The following is a 15256-nucleotide window of genomic DNA, read 5'->3' as shown; positions in this document are numbered from 1 at the left end:
AGGATTTATTGCTATATATAATGTTGCCATTACAAACATTGATTCTAAACCTCTGGGTTAGTATATATATATATATATATATATATATATATATATATATATATAGCAAAAAAAGAAAGACTGGGAATGATAGATAATTTAGCCAAAATGGTTAGTTTTCTTGACTTACAAAGAGATTGAATTGTAGAAGTAGGCAACTGTAGTTTTAAGGCAATGTTGTGAGAAATTAGTTTTTGTCTGCTCTTACCATTTTCATTGTCCATTTAATCCTACTAGGCTTCTGAGCCCTTCCAGTCCCTCTGTCCACTCCCCCACCCCCGCCATTAATCAAATGTGAGGCTTTGGCAACTTAAATACAAGCACAACTTTTTTAGCGTGTAATACAACTAGGTTTCCTTTATTTAAACCAGGTCGAAATGTTGAATAGAATTTTTCCTCTTCACAAAATTCTAGTTTTTCATCTCTTTCCAGAGGGGAAAAGTGAAGTCCAGTGGTGGTTGGTGTGTTTGGTTTTTTTTTGTTTTGTTTTGTTTTTTCAGTTTCTCAGTGTGTCATTTACAAGTTTTTAAAACCTCTGCTTACGAGTTGGCTGTCCTCTAAAACTTTGCTAGGTGATTTCACAACATTTCTTCAAAAGTTTTATACCTGTTGGAAATGTCAATTTCCAATAATATTTTTCTTTCTCTGGTGGTCCCCACTGAAAGCCCATTAAGTAGTTTTTCCAACTAGTAAGCAAGTTTTTAAAATCATTATAATGATTTAAGGAAGATTATGGGACACTCCGCATATTTCTACATGTTTGGTATCTTTCTAAGATCTCAGGTTTCATCTCAACAAGAAGCAAAGGTTGTGAATAGAACAGTTGTTTATTTGTATGTGAAACCATATCATGCAAAATGGAAAGGTACACAGCATGACAATCTTTTGAAACAGCTCATGAAATCATTTTATTTCCAGCTACACCATGAAGGAAAAACTATTAATGGGGTTGAGTGTTAGATCTAGAGTTCTGGTTTTATAAGTTGGGACCTGCCTTTTTGAATCCCTTGTGTGGTTTCTCAGTATCTTTCGTATGGTCTAGATTTAGGATTCTACTATAGGAGAAATTATTACAAGAACACCTCTGAATTGACTTGTGCTCATTTTGTAAAGCCTGGTTGTGGGTATTAAAATTGAAAATAGGGAGTACCCTGACTTTAGTAACACAACTTAAATTTTATAAATTGCCACTTCTGTATCTTAAGTCACATTGTTGTTTACAAACTGTTTATCTGAGGCAGTAAATTTAGTGCTTATGGCTGGTTGCAGCATCTATTTTTTGTTTTACAGTGTGTTATCTGATTATGGCTTATCTGACCACCACTTCCATCTCCCTCCGGTTCCAATTTACTCTCCTTAAGCAATTTATTGAATGACAAAATTCCTTCAAGCCTCAGACAAGATTGTCCTTAGCAGCCAAGAAGAGATTTTGACCTTGAGGTCAAATTGCTTAACATGCTTCTAAAATGCTATAATATTAAGCTTTCAGGTAGAGTTTCTGTATAATCATTTGAATGCTGATTGTATATTAAATAAGATGCAGAGCATGTAGATCAAAGTATAGAATAGTCTCTACCCACATCAGTAACTTACACTGTTTGGTGGGGAAACTAGTTATAAACAAGTAGATGGTTAAATACCAGGGGGGAAGTTCACAGTTTAAGACAATTGTAAGAGAGATGTCATAGGCCAGTTGTTGATTAATTGCTAATGAATTTTTTACAGGTGATATGAGTCTATATGAACTTGAAGGTTACTTTAAGCTGGGATAGTCAAGAAAGACTTTACAAAATAATTTGTAAAGTTGGAGAAAGATGTGGAATGAAGAGGGAGATTGTGGTTGAGATATCAGGCAAGCAGGCATGAATAATATAACAGCTTTATGGATCAGTGGGAAAGCTGACCGGGCTGAAACCTGGAAAACTTGTAAAATGGTCCGGTCAATAAAAATAGGGAATCCCGAAAGGTAGTTTGAGAGAGGTGGGAAGTGAGGGTATATATAATCAGTTGATAGAAAGTGGAGGCAGGTTGGTAGAAAGTGACAGTACTAATAATAGCAATCATTTGTTAAATACCCATTTAGGCCGAGGAGCATTCTGCGGGGCCTCTGCACACATTGTATCAGATAAGTCTCACCAGAGACCATGATCTGACAGCTGGAATTGATAGAGCGGGGTTCTAACCAGGTCTTTCTCCCAGTTAGGGTTCTTGGTTGCTGTATTGCCATACCTCACTACTTTTTTCTGGAGACTGGGATGGGATAAACTAGCAAACTTGAGAAAATGTCCAGGCAGTGGGTTTCAAACTGTAGAGTGTATCAAATTTGTGGTTCTTGGGAAGCATGCAGGCCTTTGGCTCCATCCCCAGGCATTCTGGGATTTGTTGGACTGAGGTGGCTCAGGAGTCTTTGTTCTTCTACAAGCTTCCTCAGTAATTCTAATGTAGTCTGTGGTCATTGGCCACATGTGGAGTATCACTGGCCCGCAGAGAGTAGAGTGCTGAAGTATAAACTCGGAGTAATATCATATATAAGGCCTGGGAAGGGGATATGGTGTGGAAAAGAATCCCAAGTAGAAGAGGCAGAGTGGTGTTCTGTCTCTGAGGCTGAGAGGAGGAATTTCCAGAAGATCAATTCAGAGCTGTTACAGAGACCAGCAAAATGAAACTGCAAATGCCATGGAACTTATCACTTAATAGTCATGTAATTATTTCTCCAAGGAATTCCATCTAGTTTAGTGTGTAATTTTGCCTTATAACAGTCTGTAAGCCACGCTTCAGTTTATACAATGCTAAAGGGACACCAGAAAAGTTTTGTAAGTTGGCTGAGTGATACACAGCCAGAAACTGGGATATCCCTGAGGTTTCAGATGTTAATCTAAAAGTAGTATGACTGTAGTTTATCTTAAGTTAAAATTGAAAATGATTCTAGGATTATGTATATATGTATGTACATGTGCAAGTTGCTTTCCATGAATGAACCAGCACCTATATCTACTACCTCCTAAGCAGGTTACTGATAAGATTGAGACAGATTGGAATTATAAAGTTGAGTGTATCTTTGACTTCTGAATGGTTGAAGGGTTTCCTGTTTTGGATTATCTAAACTGGGTTTGTTTTCAGTTAGTGTGGAATTAGTTAATTCTTCAAATACTTAGGTATCTGCTATATGCCGGGAATTACTTGAGATCTTGGGAGTGTTATTGGTGAAGAAAACAGACAAGTTTCTCTTTTCTTGTGGAGCTGACATTCTGATGGAAGAAGGGAGATAGTGAACTGTAAGGGCCAGTTGCCAAGGACAAATGCTGTACGCAGTAGAAAGCTGTCGAAAGTTTTAAGGAGGTGGAGTGATGTGATTTGATCAAGATTTGGCTACCTGAAAAAAAAAAAAAAAGATTTGGCTACCTGTGGGCAGCCTGGGTGGCTCAGCGGTTTAGCACCGCCTTCAGCCTGGGGTGATCCTGGAGACCCCACGTCGGGCTCCCTGCATGGAGCCTGCTTCTCCTTCTGCCTGTCTCTCTCCCTCTCTCTCCGTGTCTCTCATGAATAAATAAAATATTTAAAAAAAAAGAAAAAGAAAAAAAGATTTGGCTACCTGTCTCAGGAAAGTAACACAAACTTCAACTATTCTAAGATCTAGAATAAAGTCTAGTATATAATAGGTACCCAAATATTTGAAGGATTAATTAGCTACACTAATTGAAGACAGATGCAATATGTAATTCAAAATAGGAAATCTTAAAAAAAAAAAAAGGAAATCTTTCAGCTCTTGACAAGTCAAAGATAGTATTTCCTCCAAAGATATATTAGCATTTCAGATTCACTGTAAGACTGCAGATGTTCTTGTTCAGAAATCAGGGGTATTCTTTTATTTAAATAACCATAGTAGAGAGTGTATTTCTTCTTCAGGCTCAAAATTGCTGGCCACCCTAAGATTTCAAAGCAGTCTTCTTCCTAGTAAATCATTATTTCCTCAACATGTTGTTTCTTACTCTTTCTGCTTTCAGCCCACTGTAAGGAAAAGCTTCCACTGTAGTTATAGATAGTTTCTGCTATAACACACTGATCATGCTTTCTACATTTCATAACTTGCCAGTTTTCTAGTGGTATCAAACGAAACTTCCATACTAAATATCTATTTAGAGGGTCTTTTTGTAGAATGGCTGTCCCCCTGTCCAAACCAGGTACATGTGAGTATAAAGCTTTTAAGTGCTGTTTTGGTATATGACCTTTCTCAGATGACCAGCAGATTTCCTTTTACCCAAAGAAAGGATTTCATGAAGAACTTTAATGCATAAGCATATTACATACATGTACAGAATAGACCTATCATTACAGGAAAAATTAAGACTCTGAGGTGCTACATACATATTTTTAATTACATATCTTAATTAAAATATGCATAGCATATCAAGAAAATTGGTTTTCCATTGTATCTTAGCATATAGAAATTCACCATTAGTAATTTTACCTTGCTTCCAGGATAAGCATCTAGCTTGTGTATATTCTTTATATACAGAAATATTTCAGTAAACAAGACTCCTTAATTGGAATTTTTCTGCATTCTACAGCGGTTGTCTGAAACCTGGCTCTGTATTAGCATCACTTGAGGACCTTTTAATACCAGTACCTGGAATTTACTCTCTCAGATTCATTTAAATTGATCTAGGCAGAGTGGGACTCTGCCAAGGCCCCAGTATTATTTTTTTAAGTGCCCAGATGATTCTAATGTGTAGCCAGGATTGAGAACCACTGCTCTAGAGAGATCGACCTTAAACATATAAAACACACAATTAGCCTCTTAAGCACTATTTGAAAATCAAAACCAAAAACTTTCAAGAGGGGTTGCTGTTGCCTGTCTTGGTGGTTCTTGCTTATTTTGTTATGCTTCTTTTTCCTCTCCTTCCTATTCTGTTCTAGTCCACTCTTTTCATTGTGAGATAGAACATCTTGTTTTTTACAGATAAGGGTAAGGATAGTTGAGACACTGTTTGCTGATAGCTGCCGCATACTTTAGAAAATTTGGTAGAGGTAGGTTTAGATCTCTCTAGGGGGATGGATATAGACAGGATTGAGGAGAGATTCAAATCGCTTTGGTTTTTTATTGTATTATAGTAACTTCATAAATAAACTGATTTTCCTTGCATAGCAACAAAAATTGAATTCATATTAATCATAGTGACAAATAACAAATATTGAGATTCATATAATGTATTAAAGGGAATACTCTAAACTGAAGTGTATCAATTTAGATACAGGAATGATTTTTAATGTGTAAATTTTTATGATAAATGATTCTAAAAAGTCACCAAGCAATCTTAATGATACCAAATGAAGAATTGCAACAAGATTATTCACATTGCACAATGTTTTAATTTTTAAATTGGCATTTATGCTTTAGAGGCATTTTTCATCAAGCACACATGTCTACTTCTCCAGAAAATCTTTCTGGGGTTCATTTCTGATTTATAGATTTCTCCTGAGACCAGAGAGATTTTTTTTAGTGGAGACTTACCCATATTATCATTTATCTCTCCTGACAAATTCCATTTGTGAAGTTTACTCTCTGCAGTGTTAGAAACTTACTGAAAATACATTTCACAAAAAAGAATGAATTTGTTGAACTTTTAAGGTTTGGTGGTTGACAGTACTTTATTTCTGTAATACCTGAGTGTTTTCTTCCTTCCATGTGTGGGTGTAAAGGTATTTTGAACCTTCAGAGACACCTTTTCCTTCAATTTGCTGCCCTTTAAGTTTAGAGATACTGAAGCTCTAAAAAAATGTTTTTAATATGTATGGTAGTGGATCAAACCTCCTCCACTTTTTTAATGGCCAAGTTTAAAGGAGGGAGCTTATCTAAGTACAATAATTGGTTAAACATCTTTTTTTCCTCCTGGGTTTCTTTTTAGGAACTACTGACAATCAAAAACCTATAGCGGACTTTGGGATATGGCTTTATTATTCAGCAACTAAAAGATGAGTTCTAATTGGCAGACTTCTGGCACTGGCACTTGTCCTCCTGTTTCTATAGAAACTGGGTTGGAAGTCAGAGCTGCACAAAGGGAAAGGGTAAGTTTCTTTTAAAACTCCATATTTATAAACCCATATCTTATTAACTGTGGCATGGTGTCAGTTTTCAATAAGGAAAATACATACTCAAACATGAGCTACTAATTTTCACTTGAGTGGAAACTGACATCAGGTCATTAAATATAATAGGAGGGTTTAAATATGGATTTATTTTTCTTGTGACTCTGACTTCACATTTCTTGAAACGAACTCAGTATGACAATTCTCACTTTCAGTTATTTCTAATTTGGGGGTTATAAAATTGATTTTTATCCTCTTTGATCTTATTCTATTGAACCTTTCTGGTAAGTGAAAATTGAAATATAAAATATGTAGAGAGGACATTTTAAAAGTCTGTATGAATTACAAGTCTCTTCTTTTGAGCTAAGTCCGATTCTTTCCATTATAAAACAAGTACTGTACTACTGATCAGTTTTTTAGTTTTTCTCCTCTTTGCCAAGCAGGATGAGGTCGTCTGTTGGGCACATACATTTGTTTTCATCCAGGCAGACATCCATTATTCGTAGACTCTAAGACACCTGCCAGTTGGTGAGTCATCTTACTGCTATGGCTTCAGAGGGCTGTGCTACACAGCTGGGGCATTTAGGCTTGAAATTGTTTAATCAAGTGTGATAAACTTCGATCTGTAGGTTGGTGTATACAAATAATTTATGCTAAACTCTGACTAGCTTTGAGAAATTGGAAGGAAGACAATATTGGCTCTTGCTCTTTCACACTTATCTTTCTCATTTCCTTGGTCCTGACAAACTTCTCTTCCCTGCTAAAATGTTAACGTTGGTTGACGTGAACCAAGAGTAGGACATCTTGGCTTTATTTCAGCTCAGATTGTCACTTCTGTAAAAAATAGTAGAAGTGAAAGCTGGAAGTCTTCCATTACTTCCAAGTCCCTGGTCAGTTAATGCCTGAAAGTGGATTCTCATTAAAAATGTATGCCTCCCTTCCTTAACTACTAATGTGTATCCTATTTCTGTTTGCTCACTGGGGCTTGAATGGGGTAAAAATAGAATTTGTGATTTTCTCTTTTGAGGGGGGGAAGATTGCTAGAAGAAAACTTTAGGTTTTTTTTTTTTTTTTTTTTTTAAAGATTTTATTTATTTATTCATGATAGTCACAGAGAGAGAGAGAGAGAGGCAGAGACACAGGCAGAGGGAGAAGCAGGCTCCATGCACCGGGAGCCTGACGTGGGACTCGATCCCGGGTCTCTAGGATTGCGCCCTGGGCCAAAGGCAGGCGCCAAACCGCTGCGCCACCCAGGGATCCCAAAACTTTAGGTTTTTAACTATGTGCTATCAAGTATCTAGACATCCAGATGTGTTTACTTGTTAGTATAGGTGGCCAACTCATCTTGGTTCTAAAACTGAAAGTCCTGTGTCCCAGGAACTCCTTTGTTTCCAGCCAAACCAAGACAGTTGGTTACCCCTATCTTAGCTGATTCTCTGTATGCCTAAAAAAGTCTCACTAGCTTACCGTTGATCATTTTTTGTATAGAAGGAGATTTAACAATATAGTAGCTTCTGTTGGAATGTTAACAGGGATTAGGTTTTCTTTTTCCCATTCCTTTCCTTTCCTTTCTTATTTTAATTTTTTTTTAATTTTAAATTTTTAAAAAAATATTTTGTTAATTTGAGAGAGGGAGCAGCACATGAGCAGTGGAAGGGGCAGAGGAAGAAAGAGAAGCAGACTCCCCATTGAGCAGGGAACCTCATGTAAGGCTTGATCCCAGGCCACTGGGATCATGACCTGAGCAAGCCTAAGGCAGACACTTAACCAAGACTGAGCCACCCAGGTACCTCTCTCTCTCTCTCTTTTTTTTTTTTTTTTAATATTTTATTTATTTATTCCTAGACACAGAGAGAGAGAGGCAGAGACACAGGCAGAGGGAGAAGCAGGCTCCATGCAGGGAACCCGATGTGGGACTCAATCCCAGGTCTCCAGGATCACACCCCAGGCTGCAGGTGGCGCCAAACCGCTGCACCACCAGGGCTGCCCCCACCTCTCTTTTTTTTTAGAAATGATTATCATTTGGCTCAGTGACCATGGGTAATAATACCAGCTTCTCAGAAATAAAACAAGAATTTTAACTGATTTCTTTAAAAGTTGATTCAGGCTACTTCTGTTATTTTTCATTTGTGTATATGTTAATGCCTTGAGTATAAATCTGAGACAACTGGATAGATATTTGTGGGAAATGAGTAGGCAAATGAGGCAAATATGTGGACATAAAGCCTCCTACAAGTTGGTTTTGGGTTAGGAGAAACACTTAAGGTTTTTAAAAAAGTGTTAGGCTGAGGTGCCTGGGTGGCTGAGTCCGTAAAGCATCTGCCTTTGGCTCAGGTCATGATACCAGGGTGCTGGAATCAAAGCCTGTGTGGGGGCTCTTTGAGCAACAGAGAGTCTGCTTCTCCCTCTTCCTTTGCCCCTCCCCCACAACTCATGCTTCAGCTCTCTCTCAAATAAATAAAATCTTTTAAAAAAAGAGTATCGGGCTTTTTTTGTATTGAAGTGTTCAGAGAAACCGCTGCTCATGTTTTGTATTGTCTTGCTTAAAAATAACTAAAATCAAATACTAAGAACATGATGAGTTTTTTCCTCATGGGAAAGCCTGATTTTGCAGTTGGATAAGTTTATTAAACTAAGCTAATTTTTTACAGACAAACATAGCATCACATATATTAATATGACTAGATTATTTGGAAAATATCATAAAATTATTACTCTGTTTAAGTGCAGTTCTTGCTTTCATTAAACTTTAACTTAACTCCCTAGCCAATCATTAAAAAAGGGAAAGCCAAAAAAAAAGGGGAAAGCCAGGGGTGGTGATCTAATCAGCACTGATACTTAGGCTGTGTTAAGGACTAGCTTTGTAACTTTAGGCAGATAACTTGGTCCTAATTTGCTTTTGTTCCTTAAGTATAAAATAGGAGTAATAATACCTATTCAATTTCTTTACAGGCTTGACATGATGACAATGAGATATAAGGTAGGAAAGAGCTTTCAAAAGTTATAGGCGGGGCACCTGGGTGGCTCAGTCAGCAGAGCATCTGCCTTTGGCTCAGGTCATGATCTCGGGGTCCTAGGATCGAGCCCCATGTTGGGCTGCCTGCTCAGTGAGGAGGCAGCCCTCTGTCTCTCCCTCTGTCCATCCACCTCCCTCTCTCCAGCTCTTTCTCTGTCAAATAAAATCTTTTTTGGGGATCCCTGGGTGGCTCAGCGGTTTAGCACCTGCCTTTGGCCCAGGGCGCGATCCTGGAGCCCAGGGATCAAGTTCCACGTCGGGCCCCCAGCATGGAGCCTGCCTCTCCCTCTGCCTGTGTCTCTGCCTCTCTCTCTCTCTCTCTCTATCATAAATAAGTAAAATCTTTAAAAAACAAACAAACAAATAAATAAAATCTTTTTTTTTTTTAATTTATTTATGCATGGGAGACACAGAGAGAGAGGCAGAGACACAGGCAGAGGGAGAAGCAGACTCCATGCAGGGAGCCCGACGTGGGACTTGAACCCGGGGCTCCAGGATCACGCCCTGGGCCGAAGGCGATGCTAAACCGCTGAGCCACCAGGGCTGCCCTCAAATAAAATCTTAAAAAGAAAAAGGTATTGTAAAGGTAGAGCTTTATTATCAGAAATAGTGCTAAATGATCAACATATATAGAACATTTCTTCTTCTGCGATGGTAGTATGGCACTTAGAGTAATAACTGCAAGAAATGGTATCTTAATTTTAAATAGAAGCCAATAAGTAGCTGAGAAGAAAGTATCCTGAATTTTATGTTCAAATTATCATAGCTCTACTAAATAAATATATATTTCAAGACTTAAAATTTATAAACATTCCAAAAAAATTATAAACATTCCAATAATATTTTAGTATTGAGGAATTAATTACAAATGGCCTATACTCAAGCATTACCTTCTTTGGTAAGATTTGTTGAATATTGAAAGGCCTAAAAAAGTTAATTATTGTAACAACTACATTTTTACGGCGCTGTAGCAGATGTCTTTTGTGGCTTTGTCTTAGGTACTTTGCATTCTCCATTTCATTTTAGAGTAGATATTATAAAATTTTATGCCAATTTGAGTTAGAACAAATCATAACTGTTTTCAGTTAAATCAGCTCCATAATCTTGTGGTACTGCCAAGAAGTCAGGGTGATCTAGAGGGGACAGTGTAGGGTTTCTTTTTTTTTTTTTTTTTTATCTTTTTTTTTTTTTTTTAATATTTTATTTATTTATGACAGATACAGAGAGAGAGAGAGGCAGAGACACAGGCAGAGGGAGAAGCAGGCTCCATGCACCGGGAGCCTGATGTGGGATTCGATCCCGGGTCTCCAGGATCACGCCCTGGGGCAAAGGCAGGCGCCAAACCGCTGCGCCACCCAGGGATCCCCAGTGTAGGGTTTCTTACCAATCTGTATGAATTGTGATTTCACTATTTACTGAGTGTTTAATTTCTTTGACTTTAAGCTTATTCATTATAAGCTGAGTATCATAGTACCTACTTTCAAAGGTTGTGAAGAGGGATCCCTGGGTGGCTCGGCAGTTTGGCGCCTGCCTTTGGCCCAGGGTGTGATCCTGGAGTCCCGGGATTGAGTCCGTCGGGCTTCCTGCATGGAGCCTGCTTTTCCCTCTGCCCATGTCCCTGCCTCTCTCTTCTCTTCTCTTCTCTTCTCTTCTCTTCTCTTCTCTTCTCTTCTCTTCTCTTCTCTTCTCTTCTCTTCTCTTTCTTTCTCTCTCTCTCTCTCATGAATAAATAAATAAAATCTTTTTAAAAAAAATAAAGGTTGTGAAGATTAAATAAGGTAATACATAAAATGTGCCTCCCTTAGTGACTGGTACATATTGGATGTGGAAAAAAAGTTGTTTACCACCCTACCACTCCAAACACGTATGGTTGTGTATCCTGAGTCTAATATTTGTTTCCTCTTTGTCTCCTAGGGATCTATTAAGGGCAAAGGGGAAAGAAAATCAGTGAACTATTTTGATTTTCTTGAAACTCCATATATAGCTGGGATAGTATTTCTAGATTATGGATTCTTAAAAATGTATGGCATCTTATAATATTGTCCAAAGAAAAGTAATAAAATGAATAGGAACATCATAAGTTGTTGTTAATACAAGGAATACATTAGTTATAACTGTCTTCAACGTCTTGTGGCCTAGGGAATCAGACTTTCTTAATCCACACCACCCAGGTTCAGGGGCTACTGTCATTGAGCAGATGAAGAGTTGCTCTGTTGCATAAGATTCATAAAGCCTGTTCAAATCGGAAGCTTTGCGCAGTGGCAGTATCATACCCAATGAGGTTTATCCAAGGCGCGATTATTGCTAATTGAAAACTTTTCCCAAATCAGAATTCAACTTGGAGTTCTTTAGTTGGTCCTACTTAAAATGTACAGTCTGCTTTCTTAGGAGGAAAGAATCTCATTGTTCTAGGTAAAGTCTCTTTTAAGAAAAGTATTCCAAGAGAAGGGAGGATGGATGAGAGTGGTTTTGTTGATTGCTTTTGTCTTCTGTTTTGACATAGAAAGGATTTAGAAAGCAGAAGAAAGGAAATTAGCAGCTGCTGTATCTGAGGGTTATTTTGCTTAGTACAGGAGTATTTTCATTCAATCCTCACAGTGTATCTGTGAGGTGGGCTGGTGCTGTTATCCGCATGTACAGAGGAGAAAAGTGGGGCTCAGGTTGAATGACATTGATGAGGTCATATGGTAACAAGCAGCAGAGTGGAATTTATTTATTTTTTTTTTGGAATTTATTATTAACTGTTTTTGCTGTCTGTGTAAGAGGATGGTGTTTGTTTTGCTTTGCTTTCATATTGTCTTACGTCTAAAATATAAAAATGTTAGACATTTATATCTAAACGTAAAACCTGTTTTAAATAGGATCAACTTCTGTTTTTAAGATAATTGAGAGTTGAACCCAGATTAATTAGGTTCCAAAGTTTATGCTGGGGGAAAAAATCAGTAGAACACCATCCAACTTGTTGATCTTGCAAACTAATGGAAAAATGATAATGTAAACTCATGTAGAAAAGTGGACAGAAATCATGACCAGAGATTGACTTCCTGTTAGGCGAAGTCTCCAGAAAAGGTGGCCTTTGAGTGAGTCAACTTGTGAGGAATGAGACTATGCCTGAGGGAGAAAGGCAAGCTTTGGGACTGTAGGTGGTAGCAAAGCTTGCACAGAGGCATAAACAGGGAGTGAGCGGGTACGGTATTTTGGAGCTAAAGCCAGGCTTTCAGTTTAGTCTTTTTTCTCTATAGGGAATCAATAGATATTTTAAAGCAGAGAGGATGGGGATTCCTGGATGGCTCAGTGGTTTAGTGCCTGCCTTTGGCCCAGGGCATGGTCCTGGACTCCCGGGATTGAGTCCCACCCACATCAGGCTCCCTGCATGGAGCCTGCTTCTCTCTGCCTATGTCTCTGCCTCTCTCTCTGTGTCTCTCATGAATAAATAAATAAAATCTTAAAAAAAAATAAAGGAATGGGAAGATAGAGTAATAATATTATTAGCTTAATTTTTAATGATTTATTTTAATTATTTAATTTTTTCAATTATTTAATTTTAATTGTTATTTTTAATAACAATAGTTTGAAAGAGTCTCCTGAAAGAGATTTTAAGGGATCTTGGTATTACAGAGAACCCTAGGTATTTTCTTTCCTCTTAAAATCACCCAAATTGGGATCCCTGGGTGGCGCAGCGGTTTAGCGCCTGCCTTTGGCCCAGAGCGCGATCCTGGAGACCTGGGATCAAATCCCACATCGGGCTCCCGGTGCATGGAGCCTGCTTCTCCCTCTGCCTATGTCTCTGCCTCTCTTTCTCTCTCTCTTTGTGTGACTATCATAAATAAATAAAAAAACTTTAAAAAAAAATCACCCAAATAATGAAATGAAGAGCTCTCTATTTACATGTAATTTCTTACATTTCTATCATTTCTGAATGATATTATTAGTTAACATAATTATTCCATATTTAAGAAGAGTAGTTTAAATATTTCTTCCATTAAAAGCTACTTACTTAATCTTCTTATAAAACTTGTATTTTTTTAAAGATATCATTATTAGAGCGCGAGTGCAGGCTCACACACTTGTAGGGGAGGGGCAGATGGAGAGGAAGAGAACTCTAAGCAGTTTCCCTACTGAGCATGGAGTCTGACATGGGCCTGGAATCCATGACTCGAAGATCACAACCTGTGTCGAAACCAAAAGTCAGATGCCCAACTAACTGAGCCATCCAGGTGCCCCTAAAATCTGTGGTTCTAAAGACACATCTAGATCGTTTAGTTTGAATATTTTAGATAAGTAGATTTAGTGAAAAGAAATATTGTTTAAATGGGCAGGAATAGTATTCAAATGATCTTGAAATAAAGGAGGGGTTTCCTTTGGTAATTAAAAAAAAAGTGTTTAAAGATTTATTTATTTTAGAGACAGAGCATGAGTAGGAGTGGCAGAGGGAAAGGTAGAGAGAAACTCAAGCAGACTCTGCAGTAAGCATGGAGCCCAACTCGGGGCTTGATGTCACAATCTTGAGGACATGACCAGAGCTGAAACCAAGAGTTGGGTGCTTAACCGAGTGCAACCCAAGTGCTCTCTTTTTCGGCTATTGTTAGTTTTTATTACATAACAATACACATTTATCATAGAAAATTTAGGAAACAAAATAATGGAAACAAAGATTATTTCTAATAAGGAAAGATAAACTCTCTGGAGGGTGTATACCATTCTTGTCACTCAACAAGGTTTTAATATTCATTCAGATTTCAGAGTCATAGTCAACCAGTGGCTACATTTAATAATTGTTTACACTAACAAAATAGTTTTTCATCTCCATATTTTTTCCCCAAAGATTTTATTTATTTATTCATGAGAGACACAGAGAGGCAGGCAGAGATACAGGCAGAGGGAGAAGCAGGTTCCATGGAGGGAGCCTGATGTGGGACACGATCCTAGGACTCCAGGATCATGCCCTGGGCCGAAGGCAGGCATGCTAAACTGCGGAGCCACCCAGGGATCCCCCATCTCCATATATTTTAATGGCTGGATTACCAAGGCACAGTTGAGAGTTTTGTCAATTTATTATTATAGCACATTAAGAATTATATTTTAATACCTAAGGTAGTTGTTTTCACTGATGAAGACTTTAGCCTGTTTGATTAAATACTAACAAACAGCTTAGTTTAAGTGGCTCTTTTCTATCAATTAGGTATTCCTCGGAATGTAAAAAAAAGAAACCTTAAAAACTATCTGGTTTGCCTTTTCATTTTACAAACGAGGAAATTGGTTTCTTCCAAGCTTTTGTTTCCAGTGACTTCTTAGTTTAGATTGTGTTTTGTTAAGCTCTCGTTTGATTGCAGTCCTTTTCCTTTCTGGTCAGGCACTGTTTTTCCATCTCTCAGCCAACGGTACAAAGAACAGGGAAACTGAAGAGAGGAGATAGCATGTACCAGAGAAGTAGAAGGAGCCAGTGTATGTCTGGGTGTAATCATATAACCAGCCTGGAAGGAAGGAGTGGTGTCTGTTAGTGAAGCGGACCTTTCAGGTAGTAATTCTCAGCCATCCACTGTGTCAAGGGAAGGAGCCTCCTATAATTCCTAGAATGTATTGTGATATATTAGGGAGTTAAGCTGCCTGCCTTATTTTCTATTGATAAAGTTAAATCTGTTCCACCTGAGTTAGGGACTTAACCCTGTGTGGAAAAATGTCCTCATAGACCCAGAACTCATCTCCTGTCTTACAGTGGAAGTTGGGGAAAGTTAGGGACACATACAATCTGATTTTACTATGAATCTTCTTTTTTAAAAGATTTTATTTGAGAGAGCATGCTCACAGAGGGAGAAGCAGACTCCCCACTGAGCAGGGAGCCTGGATGTGGGCTCAATTCCAGAACCCCAGGATCATGACCTGGGCCAAAGGCAGATGCTTAACTGACTGAGCCACCCAAGGCCCCTAATTTTATGATGAATCTTATTAGAAGGCTACTGTTCTTACAAAGAAAATAATTGTGGGGAATGCCTCCCAAGGAATCTTGGAATCCCTCTGTCTCAACCTTTCTCTCTGTCTCTCATGAAGAAATAAAAATTTTTTAAAAAGAGAATAATTGTGAATTACTACTATTTTCCAAAGAAAAAAGTGAGA

At 38.0% G+C, this 15256-nt stretch overlaps 1 protein-coding gene and 1 pseudogene across 3 annotated transcripts in view; one reads left to right on the top strand and one right to left on the bottom strand.

Annotated features, from left to right (window-relative positions):
* Positions 1-9555: 9555 nt before the first annotated feature.
* SLC16A4 (solute carrier family 16 member 4) overlaps positions 9556-15256 on the bottom strand; it is a 28996-nt gene continuing 23295 nt past the window's right edge. Inside the window, exon 9 of one of the 3 annotated variants that reach the window (XM_025417290.3) lies at positions 9556-9702. In XM_025417290.3, the coding sequence (XP_025273075.1) occupies positions 9692-9702 (11 nt within the window). In that variant the 3' untranslated portion in view covers positions 9556-9691. The other 2 variants (XM_049110997.1, XM_025417288.3) reach the window with 2 other exon arrangements.
* Positions 11390-11514, top strand: LOC112641120 (U4 spliceosomal RNA; annotated as a pseudogene).

Source organism: Canis lupus, chromosome 6 (assembly GCF_003254725.2).
Source record: "Canis lupus dingo isolate Sandy chromosome 6, ASM325472v2, whole genome shotgun sequence".
In the NCBI taxonomy this organism is placed as follows: Eukaryota; Metazoa; Chordata; class Mammalia; order Carnivora; family Canidae; genus Canis; species Canis lupus.
The sequence above is the reverse complement of the archived record's forward strand: the minus strand, read 5'-3'. Positions and strand labels throughout refer to the sequence as shown.